Genomic DNA, 21,860 nt, shown 5'->3' on the forward strand with positions numbered 1-21,860 from the left:
CTGAAATCAAATCAGAAGAAATTGAGACAAATAAGATCTGAAGTGGACAGACTTGGACACTAAAATATTATCCATGCAATAAAGCAGTCTGTAGAAATCCCCACTTTGAGTGTGTGCACATGCACGCACATACATACACACACACACACACACACACACGCACACGCACACGCACACGCACACATGCACACGCACATGCCATTTATAGTGTTGTAGAACATATTGGAAAAAAACCCTTGGAAGATGAGCAAACATGGTCAGAGTGTTGATAACTGAAAATGTCATTGTGCACAAGTTATTTTTATGAATTACTACCATATGTTCATGAGAACAAGAGGGCAGGGTGCTCTATGATGAGAGCAACAGGAAGGATGGGGCCAGGCCTGACACTAGCATACTTCCTTAGACTCTCTCTTTGCTCATAGGACAACAAAGCCTTGAGCTTCTGGGGATGGGGCAGAGGCACTGAGTCTCAGCCATGACCCCAGTTGGACACTATCAGGTTGGCATTGTGAAATAGTCTTGGTTAGTTGCTAACGCATCTTCTGCTGAAGATGGCCAATAAACATGAGTAAAGGGAGAATTTAACCAGAGGTAGAAAAATAATAACAAAACAGGAAGTCAAGGAGCAAACGCCTCAGCATCAGAGGTAGAGAATGCCTGCAAAGGATTGATCAGCAGATGACAGGGCTCCGGGAGTAACCGGTGAGCTAAAATGTAATTGGGTAATTTGTATTCCATTCTCCAAAAGGAGGAAAGATGAATGGCTGCAATGAAACAAAGGATGAAACAACTAACCACCCTAATGATGGGCTTAGAGCCAAGCACACACAATTACATTATAGCAAATAGTTAGAAGGCTAAAGAGATAAAAATCAGACACCACTAATGAAGGCAGAACTTGTAAATCTGTGTTCACATCAGTAAGGATAAATTCCAAAGTGGGTTATATTTTCAGAAACAAGGGAAGATGTGATGCCATAACAAAGGAGATTTTCTATCAAGAACATAAAGATGTCTTCAATGTATATGCACCTACCAACAGGTCTTTACAATACAGAAGGCAAATAGAAATGAAAGAAATACAGTCAAAGCTGTACATGTAAGCAGTACAATAGGACTAATAGAACTAATAGAATTTGTTCACATTGACTTTTAGAAGAAACAGTCTAAGCACAGCAATAGAAGTCAAATTCTCAAACACTCACCAAGGTCGTATCCTGAGCCAACAAGAAGCTAAAAATGCTGTAATTAAAACTGTACAAGCCGCACTCCGACCCAAAGGGAGACGGAACGAAGCAAAGGTACCAACCACGTTCTGATGCGCTGTGAAGAAGCCGCCAGAGGCCAACAAGAACAGAGCAATGGCTCGGTGAGCTCTCATGACCCATTCATACCTGAGGAATCTGAAAGGTCTGACGACGATGCAGAGGCATCGCAGGACGGAATCTCACAGTACTCCCACCTCAGCTGGCTGTCTGTGGTGTAGCACCAGGGAGCAGTTTCTCCATCAGGGTTCCGACAGTAGTTTTCTTCCAAGTTTCTAGGAAAAAAGTATGAGTTTCGCTCTTCAGAGAGTTTAAATAAGCTAGGTGTGCACATGCGTGTTAGAGTGAGTACTGTACACGTCTAGTCCTCTGGAGTTGCACAAGCTGATGACTGACAGATACCAAAAGGAAGCTCAAATTGAGCTTGGACATCACACAGCATATCAAGGAATCTGGCACAGAAGAATTGGTGGCTAAAAGAACATTATGATGGGTAGATCTGGGCCCAGGGGCCCTGCTCAAACTATGGCACCAGCCAAGGACAATACGTGTAGTAAACTTCAAACCCATACCCAGATCTAGCCAATGGACAGGACATTCTCCACCATTGAGTGGAGAGTGGGGACTGACTTTCACATGAACTCTGGTGCCCCATATTTGACCACGTCCCCTGAATGGGGAGACCTAGTGGCACTCAGAGGAAGGATAGCAGGCTACCAAGAAGAGACTTGATACCCTATGAGCATATACAGGGGGAGGAGGTCCCCCTCAGTCACAGTCATAGGGGAGGGGAGTAAGGGGAAAATGGGAAGGAGAGAGGAATGGGAGGATACAAGAAAGGGGATAACAATTGAGATGTAATATGAATAAATTGATAAAATATATTAAGGAAAAAAAGAATTGGTGGCTAAAATATGTTCCTTGATTTCATGTGATGGGATGAAATAGGTCTTTCGCTGTGTGTTGGGCACTGTGCTATATGCTGGAGCAATGAGAATTTCCCACACTGCTCTCCGAGCCTCAAACTTACTAGGGTAGAGCACACGAATTTGCATTTCTAGTAAATACCTGATGGTGTTGGTGGGGCACACTTTGAGAAAGATGGTAACAAGACAGACATTGCTGCTGTCTCTTTCCTTGCCTATGGCCCCGATCGGGCTTCAGCAGGGTCACAAGATCTCAGCAGCGGGGTGGGAAAGGGGATGGGCACACATACTTGCAGGGAAAGTTTTCTGGTGTCCTGTTGTGCTTTTGAGGGGTTTGCTCACTCCAGCGCTGACAGGTTTTCCCGGACACAGTGACAGACACAGTCCCTCGGTAGTTTTCACCTCTTCCCTTCAGACATTGGTAGGTTGGACCGGGTGGGGGTGGGGGTGTTGCTTGAAAAGGAAAAAGATTTGATCATGATTGGTTCTCCATTGAGAGTGCAATGACATACGTTCTAGAAGGATGAAGGCAAGGTGCTCTGCTATGCCCTCTCTTACTCCCCTCGGGATTTTATGCTTGGAAACAGTTTAGTAGTTTCAGCTTGGTAGACTATCCACACAGCCATTTCACCAGGAACGTCTCTAGAACTGGACCCTGGGGCCTGATGCTTTTGTTTTTAGTCTTTTGTGTTACTTCATCAAGCATGGAAAGAATCAGTGTAAGTCTTCTTCCACCTCAAGTCCTGAGATATGCCAGTGATCCAGGCCCTTTTGTGAAGAATAAGCAATTCACTAGGTAAACACAACTGGCAAGTACTCATCTCCCATAAAGACACACAACTGAGAAAGAGCCCACAGGAAAAGGTAAATGTCTTAGATACGTGTGTACCCACCAACAGAGCTTCAAAACACAGAAGGCAAATAGTTAACCCCTAAGAGAAATAGATTAATCTGCAGTTACGGCTGGCTATGTAACCACCTATCTCTCGATAACCAATAAAATAGAAATATAGGAAAAAACATTAGCCAAATATCTTTAAGAAAAAATATGGGGCTGGAGAGATGGCTCAGAGGTTAAGAGCACTGCTTGTTCTTCCAAAGGTCCTGAGTTCAATTCCCAGCAACCACATGGCGGCTTACAATTATCTACAATGAAATCTGGTGCTCTCTTCTGGTATACATAATAAATAAATCAATCTGAAGAAGAAGAAGGAGAAGGAGAAGAAGAAGTATTCATGGGCTGGAGAGATGGCTCAGAGGCTAAGAGCACTGACTCCTCTTCTAAAGGTCCTGAGTTCAATTCCCAACAACCACATGGTGCCTCGCAACCATCTATAATGAGATCTGGTGCCCTCTTCTGGCGTGCAAGTGTACATGTGGGCAAAACACTGTATAGATAATAAATAAATACATCTTTTTTTAAAAGTATGCAATCAGAAATTAAGACATTGTGGCTGGGGGATGGGAGGCCCACAAGGAGAAACTGAAGGATTCCTGCTTGAGGAATCCCCGCTTCACAACGATGTTTGAGCAAAGGAGGGAGGCTGTCCCTGCGTATCTTTTCTAACGTTCTCTCGTGGCCTGTCTACCCTTTGAGACTCTCAATTCCAGTTATCAAAGAAGGAACAGTGTGAACTAGCTTTCCCCGCGTGTCACTTTTATGAGCTCTACTTACTCGCTTGAGCACCCCCAAGTTAGACAGCTGAAACAGCTGGGCGCCTGCAAACATCTGTGTTGACAGCACAGCCATTAGGAAAAAACTGGTAATGAAGTTCATGAACCAGTCAGGCTGACAGGCTCCCTTCAGCTCAGGGAAGACTGGAGTGGTAGAGCGACCTCCCACAAACCTGCATCTGAGCGTGCTTATGAAGAAGGGCGCTGACCCAACCAGCTCCTGTGGTCCTTTTGTCTCAGTTTTTGCCTCTTTAACTCTTTCTTCCTGGGTCACTCAGTTCTGCAGTCGCCTTGAATTTGAGAGATGGCTGGAGTGATGGATAAACAGCTGTGTGTGCGTGTGTTTGTGCCCTCGAGCGCATGCATGTGTGTGCACATGCATGTTCATGTGGGTGCATGTGGCGGCCTAAGGACAACCCCAACTGTCATTCCCTAGACATTTTTTTTTTTACTTTTTTCTTTTTAAGACAGTGTCATTAACTTGGAAGTTACCAAGCTGAGCAGCAAGACTCAGGCATCCACTTGCTTCCACCTGCTGCCACCTCCCTATTGCTAGGATCATAAACTGCCACCACCTTGCTCTGTTGGTTTTGTTTAATGTGGGTTCTAGAGATTGAGCACAGATCATCAGGCTTGTGGGGTGAGCACTTAGCCTACTGAACTGTCTCCTTGGCCTCTGGATTATGACAAAAGAGTGAAACCACCCCCAAGAAACACTGAATCCTCAGGACAGATCATCCCCAAGTGAGGACAGACTCATGACGGAGAGGCTACGTCATAGGAGGACATTCATCTCCTGGGAACCAGACCACTCCCCTCAAGTGGTGGTGGTGGTGGTGGTGATGGTGATGATGGTGATGACAGCTTCCAACAGAAGCAGATCTGATACAATAACCATATGGTAACCAACAACCCACTGATAACCAAGACCTTCTGCTCCTTCAGCTGTGTAACCCCAAGCCCTTCTTTGGTTTTTCCCCTTTCTAGAAAGTCCTAGAGCTCCTGTCCTTAAAGATGAGCTTGGCATCACTGAACCCCTTTCTCTGTGCTTGTCAATGTGGCCACACTGGTTACATCTTTTTCTGCTTACATATCTCTCTGCCTTTCATCACTCCTGCATCTTTAGTGGACAAATGAGTGGGCATAGAGTCCAGTCTGTTAAGGCTCCCAGAGCTGGAGTCTCCCCTTAAACCTGGTAATATTCACAAAAGGTGGAAACCTCTGAGTGGGAAAAAAATCAGCAAATGGATACCCTTATCAGTTACCTAAATAGCTAATACGTTTGATGAAAGGGGACAAGAACATCTGTAGACCTCTGGGTAGGCGGGAGCTCCCAGAGTCTTGGGTATGAACTGAACTTACTGCAGCGGGGGATGTCACAGTATTCCCAGCGTTTGTTGGGGTCCGTGGTGAAGCACCAGGGGCGAAGCTCTCCATCAGGGTTGCGGCAGTAATTCATCTTCAGGTTTTTGCTTGGAAATCTGGGTGAACAAGAAGGATTTCCCCCTCTGTTTTCTTTCATGTTTTATTTGCTATGATAACATGCCAATAATTTAGGAATAAAAAAGTCATATACTTCAACATGTACTTTTTCTTTTCTAATTTTTTAAATTCTTCTCTCATATATTGTATCCCAACCAGTTTCCCCTCCCCCTCCCCATCTTTCCCTCCCACACCCTTTCTCGACCAGATCCAACCCCTCTCTGCTTCTTCTCAGAAAAGGGAAAGCCTCCCAGGGACACTGAGAAAAACTTCTGTAAAGCAAAGGACACCATCAATAGGACAAAATGGCAGCCTGCAAAATGGAAAAAAATTTTCACCAACTCCACATACAACCGAAGGCTAATATCCAAGATAAATAAAGAAGTCAAGAAACTAGACTTCAACAAATGAAATAATCCAATTAGAAAATGGGGTATAGATCTAAATAGAGAACTCTTAATAGGGGAATGGCCAAGAAACACTGAAAGAAATGTTCGACATCCTTACAGAAGGAGAAAGAAGAGCACTGGCATCTGCAGGGGGACGCTTAACTGTGAAAAGTGCGAGCTTGACTCCTCACAAGTGCTTGCTCTAAAAACCACCAGTGATTTCTAGAACAGGGAGCCCCTGGTCCTGTTCTTAAACTCGTCGTCACCTTTGAGAACTTGGTAGAAGCTGTGAATGACCCAGTGTAAATACACATAAAGTATCAGGGATCTGCAAGATGCTTGCTGTTCACCCATAGATTAACAGTCAGACAGTCTAGACTATAACCAATGTAACAGTAACAGTCAGACAGTCTAGACTATAACCAATGTAACAGTAATGGTCAGACAGTCTAGACTATAACCAATGTAACAGTAACAGTCAGACAGTCTAGACTATAACCAATGTAACAGTAACGGTCAGACAGTCTAGACTATAACCAATGTAACAGTAACAGTCAGACAGTCTAGACTATAACCAATGTAACAGTAACAGTCAGACAGTCTAGACTATAACCAATGTAACAGTAACAGTCAGACAGTCTAGACTATAACCAATGTAAAAGTAACAGTCAGACAGTCTAGACTATAACCAATGTAACAGTAACAGTCAGACAGTCTAGACTATAACCAATGTAACAGTAACAGTCAGACAGTCTAGACTATAACCAATGTAACAGTAACAGTCAGACAGTCTAGACTATAACCAATGTAACAAAACAGTCAGACAGTCTAGACTATAACCAATGTAACAGATTAACAGTCAGACAGTCTAGACTATAACCAATGTAACAGTAACAGTCAGACAGTCTAGATTATAACCAATGTAACAGTAACGGTCAGACAGTCTAGACTATAACCAATGTAACAGTAACAGTCAGACAGTCTAGACTATAACCAATGTAACAGTAACAGTCAGACAGTCTAGACTATAACCAATGTAACAGATTAACAGTCAGACAGTCTAGACTATAACCAATGTAACAGATTAACAGTCAGACAGTCTAGACTATAACCAATGTAACAGTAACAGTCAGACAGTCTAAACTATAATCCATAAGAGAGAGGGAGGGAGTGAAGGGGGAGTGCACAAGCTAAGTATCTTTCTCGGTTTCAACAGAAATACAGATTGGCTGTGGTTATAACCCATATTCTATTTATAGGGCCTAGATGCTGCATTTCTAGCAAGCACTCATGACACCCCTGGGTCATGCGATGAATAGTAGCACGAACATACACGTCATATGCAACCTAGGGGGAAGGTGCGGCCTTGAGAACTGAAGCTGCCCAGCCTTCAATTCTCAAGCAAGCAGAACCGTCTGAAGAGCAGGGCATGTCTCAAGAGCCCCAGTCTTGGCTGGGAGGCCTTACTTGGAAGGGAGGTAGCCATGAGCATGTGGGCTCTGCGAGTCCCAGGCCTGGCAATCAAGTCCGGATACGGTCTTGGAGATTTTCCCTTCATAATGTTCTCCATTGCAGTGCATACATTCCTCTGTGGAGTGTGAGGAGAGGGGGAGAGGGAGAGAGAGGGAAGCTGAGATGAGGCACAGTGGAGCACAGACTGGAGAGGTCTCCAGAGCTTCCGGCTCCCCGTCCATATTTAACAACCAATAACCACTTGGCAATAGAGACTTGGAAAGTTCTGGTGCCCTCAGGGTCCCATTCTCTTCCTGAGAATGGTTAATTTAGGCTATTTTGGGTCGATGCCACCTATTTATATATTTACGCTATTTGGGTTGGTTACATGCAATATACACCGTCTTGCTTGGAGGCATACATGGTAAAGGCACATATTCTTTGAAGCCTGCTTGTTCTCCATTTTAATTTTTATATAGTGGACAGGACCATTTCTAGAATCATCTTTTAAAATTCAGTGAACTTAATTCTGATCACTTGATGACTGATAAATATATGGGAACCTCCTTGGGATTTTTCTTCTGGATTTTTTTTTTTTGTTGGTCCCCAGTGACCTCACTGGAGGATGCCACTTGACCTCAAGCAGCCAAGCCTCTGTTGGTATTGCTGATAAACGTGACTAGTGCAGGGGTGGGGTGGTGAGTTTGATTTTCTTTCTTTCTTTCTTTCTTTCTTTCTTTCTTTCTTTCTTTCTGTTTAATTTATTTAAAAACTAAGACTTCAACTTGGAATTGTTCAAGTCCTGTGTTGAGGATGAATAACATACAACTGAAAATTTTATAGTGTCATTAAAAAAAACAGCTGTGAAATTGATATAAAAAAGCATGTGCTCATTGGGCATGGTGGCTCATGCCTTTACTCCCAGCATTCAGGGAGGCAGAGGCAGGCAGATCTCTCTGAGTTTGAGGCCAGCCTGGTCTACAAAGTAAATCCAGGACAGCCAAGGTTACACAGAGAAGCCTGTCTCGAAAACAACAACAACAACAACAACAAAAGGCATGTGTTCATGAGTATAAAGGCCAAGTGACCTATGGCCATCCATATCCAAAACTAAGAGCTCTTCTGTTCATATAGGTAAAGAGTCGGCACCTGAGACACACCCTTATTGCCTCATAAACCCTAATTCTTCTGGCTCTTTCTTCTTGCTCTAATAAACACACCTAGAAAAAGGAAATGAAGACATTTTCCCAGTCTGGTGTTTTAATGCTTTTAGCACTGACCCTTGACGTTGCCTGTGAAACTGATAGGCCCATCGGAAAAAGGCTGACACACGAGCCGGTGTTGCTTCACTTCAGACAACAACAGAATCACCCACGTGGAGTTGTTCCTCTTATGTGCTTGAATTTCATTGGTTTTTGTGGTTTTAATTTAGCTATTTAACTGCAACTGTGTTTGGAGCTTTATACTGTGGGGGATTTTAACCAGAGAAATTTATATCCATGTTTTGGATCTGGCTATATATGTGCACATGTTGAAATAGCATTTTAAATAAAGATAATTTGGGTCAGAATGTGACTGCTTCACAAGACGCAAGTCCATTACTCCGTTTTGTTTTGTTTCTCTCCATTAATTGATCTATTTGTTCATTTTACATCCCAATTACAACCCCACTCCCTCTCTCCTCCCAGTCACACCTTCCCATCCACTTCCCCCATTCTTCCTTTCCCCCCACCCAGGGTACCAACCCTCCCTGGCACATCAAGTTGTATCAGGACTAAATGCCTCCTCTTTCACTCAATCAGGTTCTTTTGTTTGTTTTGTTTTGTGTTTTTGTTTTTGTTTTTCCGAGACAGGGTTTCTCTGTGTAGCCTTGGCTGTCCTGGACTCGCTTTATAGACCAGGCTGGCCTCGAACTCACAGAGATCCACCTGCCTCTGCCTCCTGTGTGCTGGGATTAAAGGCGTGCGCCACCACTGCCCAGCTCTGAATCAGTTTTTAAATGACATTTGGGTTGGAGCTGGCTGTGCAGCACACGCCAGGGGATTTTCTGGGGCCACCCCTACCTTCGCATTCAGGGATGTCGCAGTAGTCGTATCTCTTCTCTGGGTCCATTGTGTAGCACCAAGGTCCTTTATCATCGTTGTCTGGGTTCCTGCAGTAATTCTCCTCCAGTCCCTCAGAGGGGTGTGTGTTAGGGGAATAGCTGCAGGAGGGAAAAGGAACGTGGCAACTGAATCCTAGAGAACAACGCATGAGAGAGAGAGAGGAGATGCTGTGCTTCGTCCCCAGGGGTCAGTTCTGCCATCAGAATATGTTTTAGCTGCTGGTTGTCATGTCTTTATTTCTCTATGGACGCAAAGCTTAGGTCAAACAGCTCGTCTTAACATCCTTGCTCTGTGGGCAGCTAAGTCTTTGCTCTAGCCAAAGCAAGTGTAATGAGCAGGCAATAGAATACCAAAGCCTTGAAAGCCTGTGGAATCCTTGGCCCATCCCAAGCTCCTGGCTCCCTCCAGCAGCCCTCCTCCCTGTACATCCACAGCAGCCACTGCTCTTTTGTCTGTGTGAACTCTGCCCCTAGCATTCTGCTGAAACCTACATTGCCCTTAATTGAAAAAAAAAATCTACTAAAAAGGGGTCATTACCCCATGTTCCTGATGGGAAAACTGTGATGAAATAAGCAAAATCAGATGGTCCTCGGCTTGACTGACCAGCAAGGGCAGGTGAAGCCTGCGCAGGTCATTGCATAATCTCATAGAACACTCTTTAAAATTCAGCTTGGGTGGGTGAACCCACAGTCTAAAGAGGCAAGCTTGATTTCTGGTCCCTCCCTGTACCTGTTTAGGGGAACAGCTACCTGATTAGAAGCCCAGCTGCCTTATAAATGATCTTGGCTTGTGGCTCTGGCCCCTGGAGTCATCACAGAGAATTTAATGACATCTAAGGCTATGCCAGGGGTGGGGGGGCAGTGGGGGGTTGAGGGGGTTGGAGGGATGGGGATGAGGGAACAAATAGAACGACCCTAAAACAATAAGCAAGCTGCAAACTTTCCATTCATTTTTCACATTTTATATCCCCATGGGGCCACGGTGTTGAGGTGGGCATGTCATGCAAGCTCTAACTTGATATTTGATTGAAACGCACCTATCTCGAAACAGGCATCATTTTCTGATACTTGGTCTCTCTTATAGTTGGTTTAGTTGTCAACTTGGCATGGTTTAGACTCACTCGAGAAAAGAATCTCAGTTAGAAAAAAACCTCTAGATACCCGTGTGTGTGTGCCTGTGAGGGTATTGTCTTATTACATTAACTGCTGTGGGAAGATCCAGTCCACTGTGGGTGGCGCCATTCCCTAGGCAACAGACCCTGGACAGTATACATGGAGAAAGGGAGCTGAGCATCAGGCAGCATGCATGCATTACTTCTCTGTTCTTGACTGTGGATGTGATGTGACCAGCAGCTTCAAGCCATTGCCGCTGTGCCTTTCCCACAATGGTGGGTGACAATCTGTATTTGTCATCTAAAATAAAGACCCTTTCCCCGTGAGCTGATTTTTTGCTGCAATATTTTTAATCGCAGCAACAGAATGAAAATCAGAATAGCCTCAAATTCAGTTGTGTAGTTCTTTTAACAGGTCTCCTTCTATATTTTAAGACCTCTGGGATATTACATAACAAGAGGAAGAGAAAGCAACCGTTTTCTGCTTTTGGGTTGTAAACAGTTCAGCCGTTCTGAGTCCACATTAAAGGGTTCTCTGTCTGCTCACGCTCACATTCAGGTTTAATTTTTTGGAAAGAAAAAAAATGGAATTGTTCTCAGTACATCCACGAACGTCAACATGAAAGAGCAGGGCTTACTTGGGTCTGTGGGGGGACGTGGCACTCCACTCTTGACAGGTAACGCCGCTTTTTGTCTTGGACATTGTCCCTCTGTACCTTCTCCCATTGCCAGTCTTACACTCCGACAGATACACTGAAAAAAAAGAACCATGCAGTGACTCAAGGTCCAAACAACCAACCTCTGGAAGAAGGTGTGCCCCACACACGGTCCCACCACGACAAAGACCTCTAGCCAAGCCGCGTCTTCTGCTCTCTGAAAGGCAGGCCCTATGAAGGGCTGCTGTTTGATGTGACCGGGCGGTTGTCGGGACTGTCGCCTTGACACACCTAGAATCTTTTGGGGAAGGTGTTGATTGAGGAATTGTCTAGATCAGAGTGGCCTGTGGGGGCGTGTCTTAATTGGGTTAAATGGGGTTGAAGAGACCTACCTGAAGGTGACCAGCACCATATCATGGGCTTGTCCCTGACCTCTTTGAGAGTGGAAAGAGCTGGCTGAGCATAAGCAGCAGGCAAGCAGGGTTGTACATGTTACATCTCTGCTCTTGACTGTGGATGTGATATGACCAGCCTTGACCTCCCCTCAATGATGGACTGTGACCTAGAATTAATTGTGAACCCAAATAATGAAGCCTTGGCTTCCCTAAGTTGATTCTGGTTAGAGCGTTATCAGGATGAAAATAGAATAGACCTATCTATTCAAAAGCTATTTCCCTGGGCCGTCTGTGCCTAATCCATGCCAGGGCTGGAGCACAGAACACAAAACAGGCCCAGGCCCACTCTCCTGGAGCCTAAATCTTAGTAGAGTTGGGATGGTGGCAAAAGGGAATTAAGAGAAACAGTTTGAAATAGCAAACATCACAGCATCACATGTCAGAGACACAGTGATGAGACAGAACTACGGAAAGAGAAATGGGATTTTCAGACAGGGAAGAGAGCAAGTGTTCAGAAGCCAAACCAACAAGTCAGTGTGTTTTGTTTTTATATACAGTTCTCAATATACAAAGTATCAAACAGGGCAACAAAAATGTTTACAATGATCTCTCCCAACCAGCCTCCACTTAACCAAGCACCAGCTGCTCCATGGGATCCATCCTGTCTTTCAAACATGTGACAGGTCATCCCCCCAAGTGGGAGGACCCCAGTGTGCACTCACTTCTAGCCAAGTAGTAGTAAGAGCCCCGGCTGTCATTTGTATGTGATGTCCAATTATTCCACTTGGGGATACTTAATTACAGTCAAAGCTGAGACATGGATGTGAAAAAAATAGTGCTCATATTTCATTTTTTTTAATTCAGTTGAATAGCTTTTTGTCTATTTTGTGTTTGTGTGTGTGTGTGTGTGTGTGTGTGTGTGTGTGTGTGTGTGAGACAAGGTTTCACTATGTAACACTGGATAGCCTGGCACTATTTCTATAGACCAGGCTGACCTCAAATGCACAGAGATCTGACTGCCTTTGCCTCCTGAGTGGTGAGATTAAAGTCCAGTGCCACTATGACCAGCCAGTTGAACATGTCTTTATGTGTGTTTCTGTTGTTGTGTGTTGTACATGCATTGTATGTACTTGCTAGTATGAGGTACACATGTGTATGTGTCGTTGTCACCCTCTACCATGGCCTTTCAGTAAACCTGAAGGTAAACTGGCTGGTCAATGAACCTTAGAGATTTACCTGCCTCTGCCTCCCCATTGTCACCAGGGTCACAGGCACATATCACTGCCAGCATTTTGCAGGTCTGATCTGAACTCAGGTCCCTATGCTTGCGTTACAGGCTCTTACAGACTGAGTCATCCCCTCAGCCCCTAGCCAAATACTTTTAAGGGTGTAAAAGAGTTGAGTCGGTTTTAGATTGCTGTCAGATTCAATGAGGACGACAACACACTCATATGACTGACATCACAAGCTTGACGGGGAGAGTCATACAAATCTACAGGCATTGCAGAATCAGGGTATTACCAAGACAGCCAAGATAAAGAGACTGATGTTGGAAATGACACACTGGAGCCCATTGCAGAGAGCCCCTGGTGGGGCCCCACATCACACTGGAGCCCATTGCAGAGAGCCCCTGGTGGGGCCCCACATCACACTGGAGCCCATTGCAGAGAGCCCCTGGTGGGGCCCCACACCGCAAGCAAAAGGTCTCTGTTCTACATCACACGCCAACCTAGGTTTTCAGTAAAAGCACACAGTAGTGTTTCTAGTATATTTGTGCAGTTAAGATTCCCCACTAAAGCGGGGCATGGTGGTGCATGGCTATAATCCCAGCACTGTGAGTTCAAGGCCAGCCTGGTCTATAAAGTGAGTCCAGGATAGCCAAGGCTATACAGAGAAACCCTGTAACAAACAAACAAACAAACAAACAAACCAAAGATTCCCCACTAAGGCCTAGTTCTGGTTCATTGACCCCCAGGAAGTATTTCTAACAAACTAGCCCCTTCATGACACTGTAAACAAAGGGCACAGTAGAGCTTCCTCAGGATGTTTCATAACAGAAGTGGTACCCCACATGTCAAATGTATACACTTGGAGAATGTTGAGAAAGGGAGGCCCCAGGGTCAAGGAAAACTCTTGAAGACTTTATAACAGTTTCTTATATTTTAAAAAAAGAGCTAGAAGAGAAAAATAAGTTTCCCAACATATAGAAATTATGTATGTTTGAGGAGATGCAACTGTGAATACTTGAATTAGAACATACACACGCACGACTTAAATTATTACAATGTACCCTATAAATGTGTAAAATTACATAATTGATTTTTTCTACACAAATTATTGCCTTATATCTCAGGCTGGCCTCAAATATTCCATTCTTCTGCCTCAGCCTCCCAAGTAATAAGATTACAGGCCAGGCGGTGGTGGTGCACGCCTTTAATTCCAGCACTTGGGAAGAAGAGACAGGCGAATCTCTGTGAGTTCGAGGCCAGCCTCGTCTACTAAGTGAGTCCAGGACAGCCAAGGCTACACAGAGAAACCCTATCTCGAAAAACAAAACAAAACAAACAAACAAAAACCAAGTAATAAGATTACAGGCTAGATTTTATTCTAAGTATACCAGAAGTGGGTTTAAGCTAGGAAGACCTACTTTTTAGAGGTCCAGTCCAGATTCACAACAGAGAAACTAGGACCAAACACTGACTGACCTTTGACTTTTCTCCTCTCTTGCTTGTTTGTCCCCACCATGGTGTATATAACCTTTTGATCCACTGAAAACAAGCAAACCCAGCCTTCAAACTTCAGACTTCAGCCTTGCAACTCAACCCTCATGTTACTCCTGGTTAACGATTTACAAGTGTCATATTTAAATGTTAGCGATTCATGGGAAGAATCAATGCTACTCCAACCCCTTTTATTAAAAACAAAAATCTAGGCGATCGTAGCTGAGCCTCCTTCTCCTATCCTGCCCTCACTATTTGAGAGCTCAATCCTCTGCTTGATGAGGTTTAGATTTAATTGACATTCAAATCTCAAGAACTAAAGATACACAGAGGCAAGGAAGGAAATACAGGGGACACTTATCATTCAGTCTTAGGGGGATTGAATGGGGAAACAATCTCAGCCTAAAGGAAGAGGTTCGCCATTGTGGGTTTTGTAATGTGAAATGTTATTAAGTAATCAGGCACTCACTCTTCAGTGATCCTGATATAATATATCTGGAGAGCTAAATTGTTTCTATCAACGGTCTTATTGCATTACCCAACCAGTCACAGATACAGGAAGGCATTTTAAATGTCATAAATGGTCATAATACTTGGACCCTCCTTAAAAAAAAAAAAAAAAAAAAAAAAAAAGATACTCCATTGGAGTCCAGGCCACTCCAGGCCTTAAAGGATGAGATTTCTGGTCAAAGGAAACTGGAAAGAAAAATCACCACTTGTATGCATCTTCAAATTTTAAAGTGAGGAAAATTCAGCCCCTGAACAAAAGAAGTGGAAAATTAAGTAGAAGTAAGGAGTTTTGTCCTTTCCTAAATGTTACTGAGGATTGAAAACATCAGTGTCTATTGTGCCAGCAGTTAGTTCAGAAGTAGAAGCCCCAGGGCACGGTCACCCTCTTAAAGCAAACACCAGCACTGTAAGGAGCATTTAGACTCCTTGTTTCCCCTTCCACACAAAGCCAAGTCTCCTGTTTCTCAGGCCGCAGATAGATTTTGTAAGCCCGATCCTTGGACTCGAAGAAACAGGCTCACGCTGACATTGTCTTAACTCAGAACTCGGCATCTCCAGGACAGTCTCTGCTCTCATAAACTGAGGATATAAAAGGAAAAGGGGAGGGGAAGGCAGGAAAGAATGAAGTGGACAAACCTCTCTTTTCGAATAAGATGACGTCCCTCATGCGGATGATGGAGGAAGTCTTGCTGTTCTCGGCCATGACCACGCACTGCTGCTCTTTGCTGTGGTACTGGAATGACCTGCAGAAGAGAGGGGTGCGTTAGCTAACGAGAAGGACACTAATGACTGCATCCCGTCCTGGATCCTGGGGCTCAGCCACCTTCTCTGTGTAATGCAGTCCTAAGGATAAGTAGGTCAGCCTGATAGCCTCTCTCACGTTCTTGAGCATCCACACTCCCCCTTGTCAGTTGATTTCAATCACCGTGCTTCCTTATCTCCCCTGTCCCGGTCCCCCCTCCTTTTCTTCTCCCCTCCCTCCCTTTCTTCTCCCTTTTTGAGACAGAGTACCTGATGGGCCTGAGACTCCTGTATAGCCTAGGCCAGCCTGAAACCCTCAATCCCCCTGCCTCAGCCTCCACAGTACTGGAATTACAGGGATTTGCGGCTGTGTCTGACCCCCTTCGCTTTCTTTCCCAGGTGGCAGGTATTCGTCTTGGCTTGGGGAGAGGCGGCTCTGTGTTGAACTTTTTCTGCGATGGACTTCCAGTCTTCTGTAATTCCCGCCGCCCTCCCGCGCCCCCCAGCCGCCTTCCCTCCCCCTCCCCCCGGCCGCCTTCCCCCTCCTCTGGTTCTTGCCTCTGTGTTCCGCCCCTACCCCTCCTCTCCTATGGTTTGTTTCCAGCTACTTCAGAGTGATGCTTAGTCTCTGTGGTAGCTGTGCTGAGAGGTGGCTAAGGGTTCCTGAAAGGATGGCTCAACCCTCCTAGTGGTAAGAAATCACTCCTGCGGGACTGGGCTGTTTTGCTGCCGCTTCATAAACAAAACATGGCTGCTCCAGCCCTCATTATTGATCCTGCCATGGAGGCTCAGCTTGGCATTCTAGGCCCATGGCAGCCATCTTTCAGGCCAGATCTCCAGCCTGAAGGCTTTGTCTGGATCGGCTTGGTCTTATGATCCTATCAGAGGCCAGCTCTGTGTCTCTCTCCCTGCCTGGAGTTCCTCTCCACTCCCCTGGTGCCTTGTTAAAATCTCTCTCCCCAAAGCCCAGGTCACCTTCCCCCTTTCCCTGATGCCACTTTCTCAGCTCTCTTTTCCCACTGTTTTCTCCCTTAGAATCTCTACAGAACAGGCACTGATTTTGCACTAAGCAGCGCCTCACAATAGCTGTCCTATTCTCTTATCATGATTGTTGGCTCGATTGGCTATTGTGCGAATACAAAAGGACAGACGCCAGATTGTGTGTGCACACTCTTAGCTCCTCAGGTCCTCTTCGTGTGGTCTGTGTGTGTGTGTGTGTGTGTGTGTAGGCCAGATGTGAGCCTCAGGTGTCTTCCTCAGTCTCTCTCCATTGTATTTTCTTACGCGGGGCCACTCACTGAACATGGAGCTCCCCCATTGGCTAGATTGGGTGGCCAATGAGCTGCAGGGATCTTCTGGTTTCTGGCCCCACCTCCCCACCCCGCAGCTCTAAAGTGACAGTCACTTCCTGTTGCTTTCACATTTGTGCTAGAAATCAAACCCAGGTTCTTACATGTTCAAGGCAAGCATTTTAAAACGGAGTCATTTTTCTAGCCTCTTTTCAGGGATTTTTTTTTTTAAAGGAAGACGAATAAACTTTAATAAGGCTTTGCTATGTGGTCCTCGGGTGTCATAAGCAAACAACAGCCCTATAAACTATCTTTACCTCAGTTTTTAAATTTCCTTTTTAATTTAAATTTTATTTTTTAAATTATTATTACTGTGTGTGTGTGTGTGTGCGCGCGCGCGCAGGCACACAGTTACCACAGCATGTATGTGGAGGTCAGAAGACAACTCTGTGGCTCTCTTTCCACCTTATGTGGGCTCTAGGGCCGAAACTCTGGTCCTTGAGATTATGGAGACAAAGATGTTTAGCCACTGAGCCACTTTCCCAGCCCCTGCCTTTTCCTCTTGAATTCTCTTTTTTGTTAATAAACTGATGAATGCGTGTATTTTCCTCAGAAGAACAGAGTCCCAGGCAGCCAGAGTTCTGCTTGAGACATCGGCTGGTACCTGCAGACGAAGTCTGTTTCTTCTTCACATTTGGCAGCACAGTCTGCTGTGCTTCCTGCCCCTAGCTGCTTCTTGGTGAGGCTAAACAGCGAAGCCCCTTGCGTGCTTACATAACTGTCCAGGGAGTCCCCTTGGCCTGAAAGGAAAGAAAAAGAAGAAAACTGAGTGAATTGGGATGACAACATTGTTTATGATGATGATGATGATGATGATGATGATGATGATGATGATGATGATGATGTGTGTACACATGGCTGTGGGGAGTGTAAGTGTATGTATATGTGTGTACATGTACAAGCACATGCATCCGCATGTCTCTTGGCTTTTTAATTTATTTGCTTTGTATCAAATAGCACCGTTATTTTTTGAGGCTGAATACATTACAGTAAGGAAAAATCCTTAGTCAGACAAGCAGTTCCAGTAGGTCCCAATATATTGACAGTACAGCTAGATTGACAGATTAGTGAGGCCTGTGTGACCTCTTCTCTATTACTATATGAGTAAACTATATCACTCACTATTGTTTGTCCTGTGATAAGCCAGTAAGGCACCATTAACGGCAATTTGATTTTCATTTGGTCTTCCCAGAGTGAGAATGGCATGTAGAGACTGTTGTTCCACTGTTAGTGATATATGCTTTTCAATAAAATAAGATTTTTTTTCCTTGATGCTGAAAGCATCTGGCATTTGAGAAGAAGTTTAAAAAAAAAATAGAGCCTGGTACAAATACTGGCTTCACTTTGTTTTTTTGTTTTGTTTTGTTTTGTTTTAATATTTGAGGCAAAGTTTTTCTATAGCCCTAGCTAGCCTGAGAACTCAAGGCAATCCTCCTGCTTCAGGCTCCTACTCACGGGATTACAAGTCTGTGCTACCATGTGTGACCTGCCTTTGATTTTTTGTGTGAAGTTTAGTCTGAGGTAAAGTCAGTCGCTTTCCCTCCTGTCACCATAGGATGTGGTCACAGCTGCCGCACGTCCCCTAGGCTAAGGCACTACACTGCTGGCTTAAGCTTAGACAGCTCTACTTGGAGCCTGGGCCCCTTCTACCATTCTTTCTATGGAAATACTCCTGATTTCCATAGGGTCCAGAGGACAAAGAGGCTCACGAGCACAGCGAAGGCCTGATGGGAATTAGGCAACAGGATAACCCTGACCTCTGAGGGGAACCGAAGCTGGGTCCGGCAAGTTAAAGAGTAACGAGGATCGGAAGCCGGAGAGCTCAAGCCAACAGTTGATAAACACATCCTCATGTTTGAGGGCCTACCCTCTCCCTCCGTGGGGACTTCATCCCTCCTCAGTGCTGCAAACTGGAAGGCTGGTTAAGGAGTGAGAAGTTAGCTCATGTGTTTTAAATTGCCAGAGCACTTGATATGGGCATAAGAGATTGTGGAGAAATGGGCCATTTTAGGCTTGTGTTTTAGTCCAACTCTAACTCTCGTTCTGTGAAGCACTGTGCTTTAGAAAACCGTAGCGCTGCCTGTGTGACCTGAAAGACTCACAGTTGCTCTGTAGCTAGAGTTGAGCTAACTTGTGCCGAGTGTTCTTGGGGGAGGGTGTGAAGGAAGGTTTCAGGTAGCCATGAGGAGGAGGGAGCTTCCTGTTTGGATTGTCCCCTGTGTCATCTTCTGGTGTACAGCTGCTGAGATCCACTCAGGGAGCTGACTGACATCCCAAAGACGTGTCCCCAAGGAGGACTGAATTCTTCCTTTCAAGATGGAAATTTCTCTCCAAGTCTTTCTCTCTTCTATTTTCCTCCAGGGCTCATATAGAAATAAGGTTTGATACAATATATTGATAAGGAGATCCTAAACAAAAATTTCAGTAGGAAAACTATTTCTCTGTTACAACCTAAGTGTAAGTGTAGATGTGTATTACCAAGGTAAAATATCCCCCCCTCTCTCTCCTCTTTCTCTCTCTCTCTCTCTCTCTCTCTCTCTCTGTCTGTCTCTCTGTTTGTCTGTCTCTCTGTTTCTCTCTCTGTTCTCTCTCTCTCTCTCTCTCTCTCTCTCTCTCTCTCTCTCTCTCTCTCTCGTGTGTGGGGCAACTTTTATCCTGCACTTGAGAGGCAGAGATAGGCCTCTGGAGGAAAAAAAAGCGCAGCATGGTGGCACATGCCTTTAATCCCAGCACTTGCGAGGCGGAGTCAGGTGGATCTCTGTGAGTTCAAGGCCAGCCTGGTCTACAAAGCAAGTCCAAGACAACCAAGGCTACACAGAGAAACCTTGCCTCAAAAAAAAAAAATCCAGTAGTTCATATACAGCAGTGGAAGAAGCTCCCCTCCGCCGCCCCCCCCCCCTTTCAGGCTATTTCTATGCAATAGAAAAATTAAAGTCAAGTCATTTCCCCGGACAATGACAGAGAATACTTTGACAAAGAGCTTATAAAGGAAACCCCCCCCCCAAACACACACATACACAGCTGGCTAAGATAAAAGTTAATCCTGCTACAAAGAAGTTAGTTCTAACCTTTGGGTGAGACTCCTAAACTCATAGTATTTCCAGTCTTAGTTCCTATGAGCTGAAATGTGATACACACACACACACACACACACACACACACACACACACACACACACATACGCTCCAGATGTTCTCTAAGTGGTTCCCACTAAATTTGAACATATTTAACCATAAAGCACAACTTATAATACTTCAGTGATGTACAGATTAAGTCTCAAGTCCCTCAACATGGTCAGCATGGCATGAGATATGGTGCTTTGCTGCGAAATGTCCCGGATAGCAAGTGTGTAAAGACAGAAAGCAGACGAATGGGCCTTAGGGCTGGTGCTCTGAGCAAAACATGAGGGAAGCAGGGTTCTTTGTGGGGTTGGCGGTGAAAATATCCTAAGTTTCACTGTGACAGCTGAACATCCCTGAATGTTACTGAAGACCATACGGTTGTGTACTTCAACCGAGTGTATTCTATAGTGTGTGACTCACTTCAGTAACACCACTTAAGAAAGAAGAAATTATTGACCATGTATAGAATGTGAATTTTTTTTAAAGTTTTTAAACAAAGTTGAAAATGGAGAACACTAAGCTGGGTGTGGTGGCACAGGCCTTTTAATCCCAGCACTCTGGAGGCAGAGGCAGGAGGATCTCTGTAAGTTCGAGGCCAGCCTGGTCTACAGAGTGAGTCCAGGACAGCCAAGGCTACACAGAGAAACCCTGTCTCAAAAAACCTACTACTACTACCACTACTACTACTACTACTGTAAAAATTAAAATTTAAAAATCCATCTATAAAAATGGATAACACTAGATTCCTCCTTGGAAAGCACCAGTTTAAATCCAAGTTTTTCACTTTCTAGAAGTAGCATGGGCCATTGTTATGATTTTCCTAAGTCTAGGTCCCCTCATCTATGTAATGAGGATAAGCATACAAACCTCTACCACCAGCCCTATAAGCGACAGTTAGCATACACACACACACGCACACGCACATGCACACGCACATGCACACGCACAAAAAAAAACCATGTCTATCACCCCCTGATCTCTAAATAGGTATTTGTTTAACTACTGCGTACACACGCCATTTTAAAGTTCACCTGTGTGACTCATGGAGGCATAAGAGGCAGGTGTATGCCCATGCAAAGCCTTCCTTAAACCAGAGAATCCCAAAGGGAGCAGGACAGCTCAACAAAAACTGTTTTAACCACTCACACCGAGAAGAGGCAAAGACGTTAGCCATGTAACCCCATAACAGAGATTGAACCCAGGGCCTCATATATGCTGGCCGAGTGCTCGCCACTGAGCCACATGCCCCTCTAACTACCTCTAGAGTCGTTAGCCATATCCCTCCCACACTGCTAATGCCCCATCGTTTAGATTTGAAAAGCCTGGCAGACCTGGTCATCCTACCCAAACAGTGCTCACAGGAAAACTAAATCTATATGTCAAACTCCTTGGTCTGCCATTTTGAACTGAAAACTCCCATAAACCAAAAGCTCAATTAAAAAATTTGCACATAAATACCTAACAAATCTATTTTTAAAAATGAGCCTAAACAAAACTGTGCATCAAAACTTACCTGATTTCAGAAACAAGAGAAATAGAAGGATTACTTCCTTATGGTCCATGTTGGGACTGGCCCACAGCACCTGGAAAACTGTGCCCCAGCCCCAGATGTTGACTTAAAGGGGAGCAGAGGCATCCACCAGCAAGACAGTCCACTGAGGTTAATGATTTCCCCGGGCCACTGCCACTGTATGCAGAGGGAGCAAACATTACCTCGAACAGGGGAGCTTACAAAATGTTTGAGTGTGTAGCCTGCAGGAGATCCTGGAAGTGATGAAAGGGACAGTGCTCCACTTGTCTCCTCTTTACCGCTAGACTTTCTCCTTCCCTCCTCCCCTCACCTCCCCCCCCCCCCCGCAGCCAACCTGTTTCCCATTTCCTCTCATTTCTTTCCCTCTTCTTCCACTCCCTTGTCTTGGGATCCAAAGAGGAACTCATGAGAATAACTTATGGAAGCTGA

At 44.9% G+C, this 21,860-nt stretch overlaps 1 protein-coding gene across 1 annotated transcript in view; it reads right to left on the reverse strand.

Annotated features, from left to right (window-relative positions):
* PLG (plasminogen) overlaps positions 1–21,559 on the reverse strand; it is a 42,936-nt gene extending 21,377 nt beyond the window's left edge. Inside the window, exons 1-9 of the mRNA XM_084776818.1 lie at positions 21,414–21,559; positions 17,383–17,518; positions 15,325–15,431; positions 11,046–11,160; positions 9,255–9,394; positions 7,207–7,327; positions 5,231–5,349; positions 2,485–2,647; positions 1,398–1,543 (exon numbers count right to left, since the gene is read on the reverse strand). Coding sequence (XP_084632944.1) covers positions 1,398–1,543; positions 2,485–2,647; positions 5,231–5,349; positions 7,207–7,327; positions 9,255–9,394; positions 11,046–11,160; positions 15,325–15,431; positions 17,383–17,518; positions 21,414–21,462 — 1,096 coding nt within the window. The 5' untranslated portion in view covers positions 21,463–21,559. The remainder of the gene's footprint in view (positions 1–1,397; positions 1,544–2,484; positions 2,648–5,230; positions 5,350–7,206; positions 7,328–9,254; positions 9,395–11,045; positions 11,161–15,324; positions 15,432–17,382; positions 17,519–21,413) is intronic.
* Positions 21,560–21,860: the final 301 nt, after the last annotated feature.

The sequence above is a fragment of the Acomys minous genome, assembly GCF_964271855.1.
Source record: "Acomys minous genome assembly, chromosome: 3".
Taxonomy (NCBI): Eukaryota; Metazoa; Chordata; class Mammalia; order Rodentia; family Muridae; genus Acomys; species Acomys minous.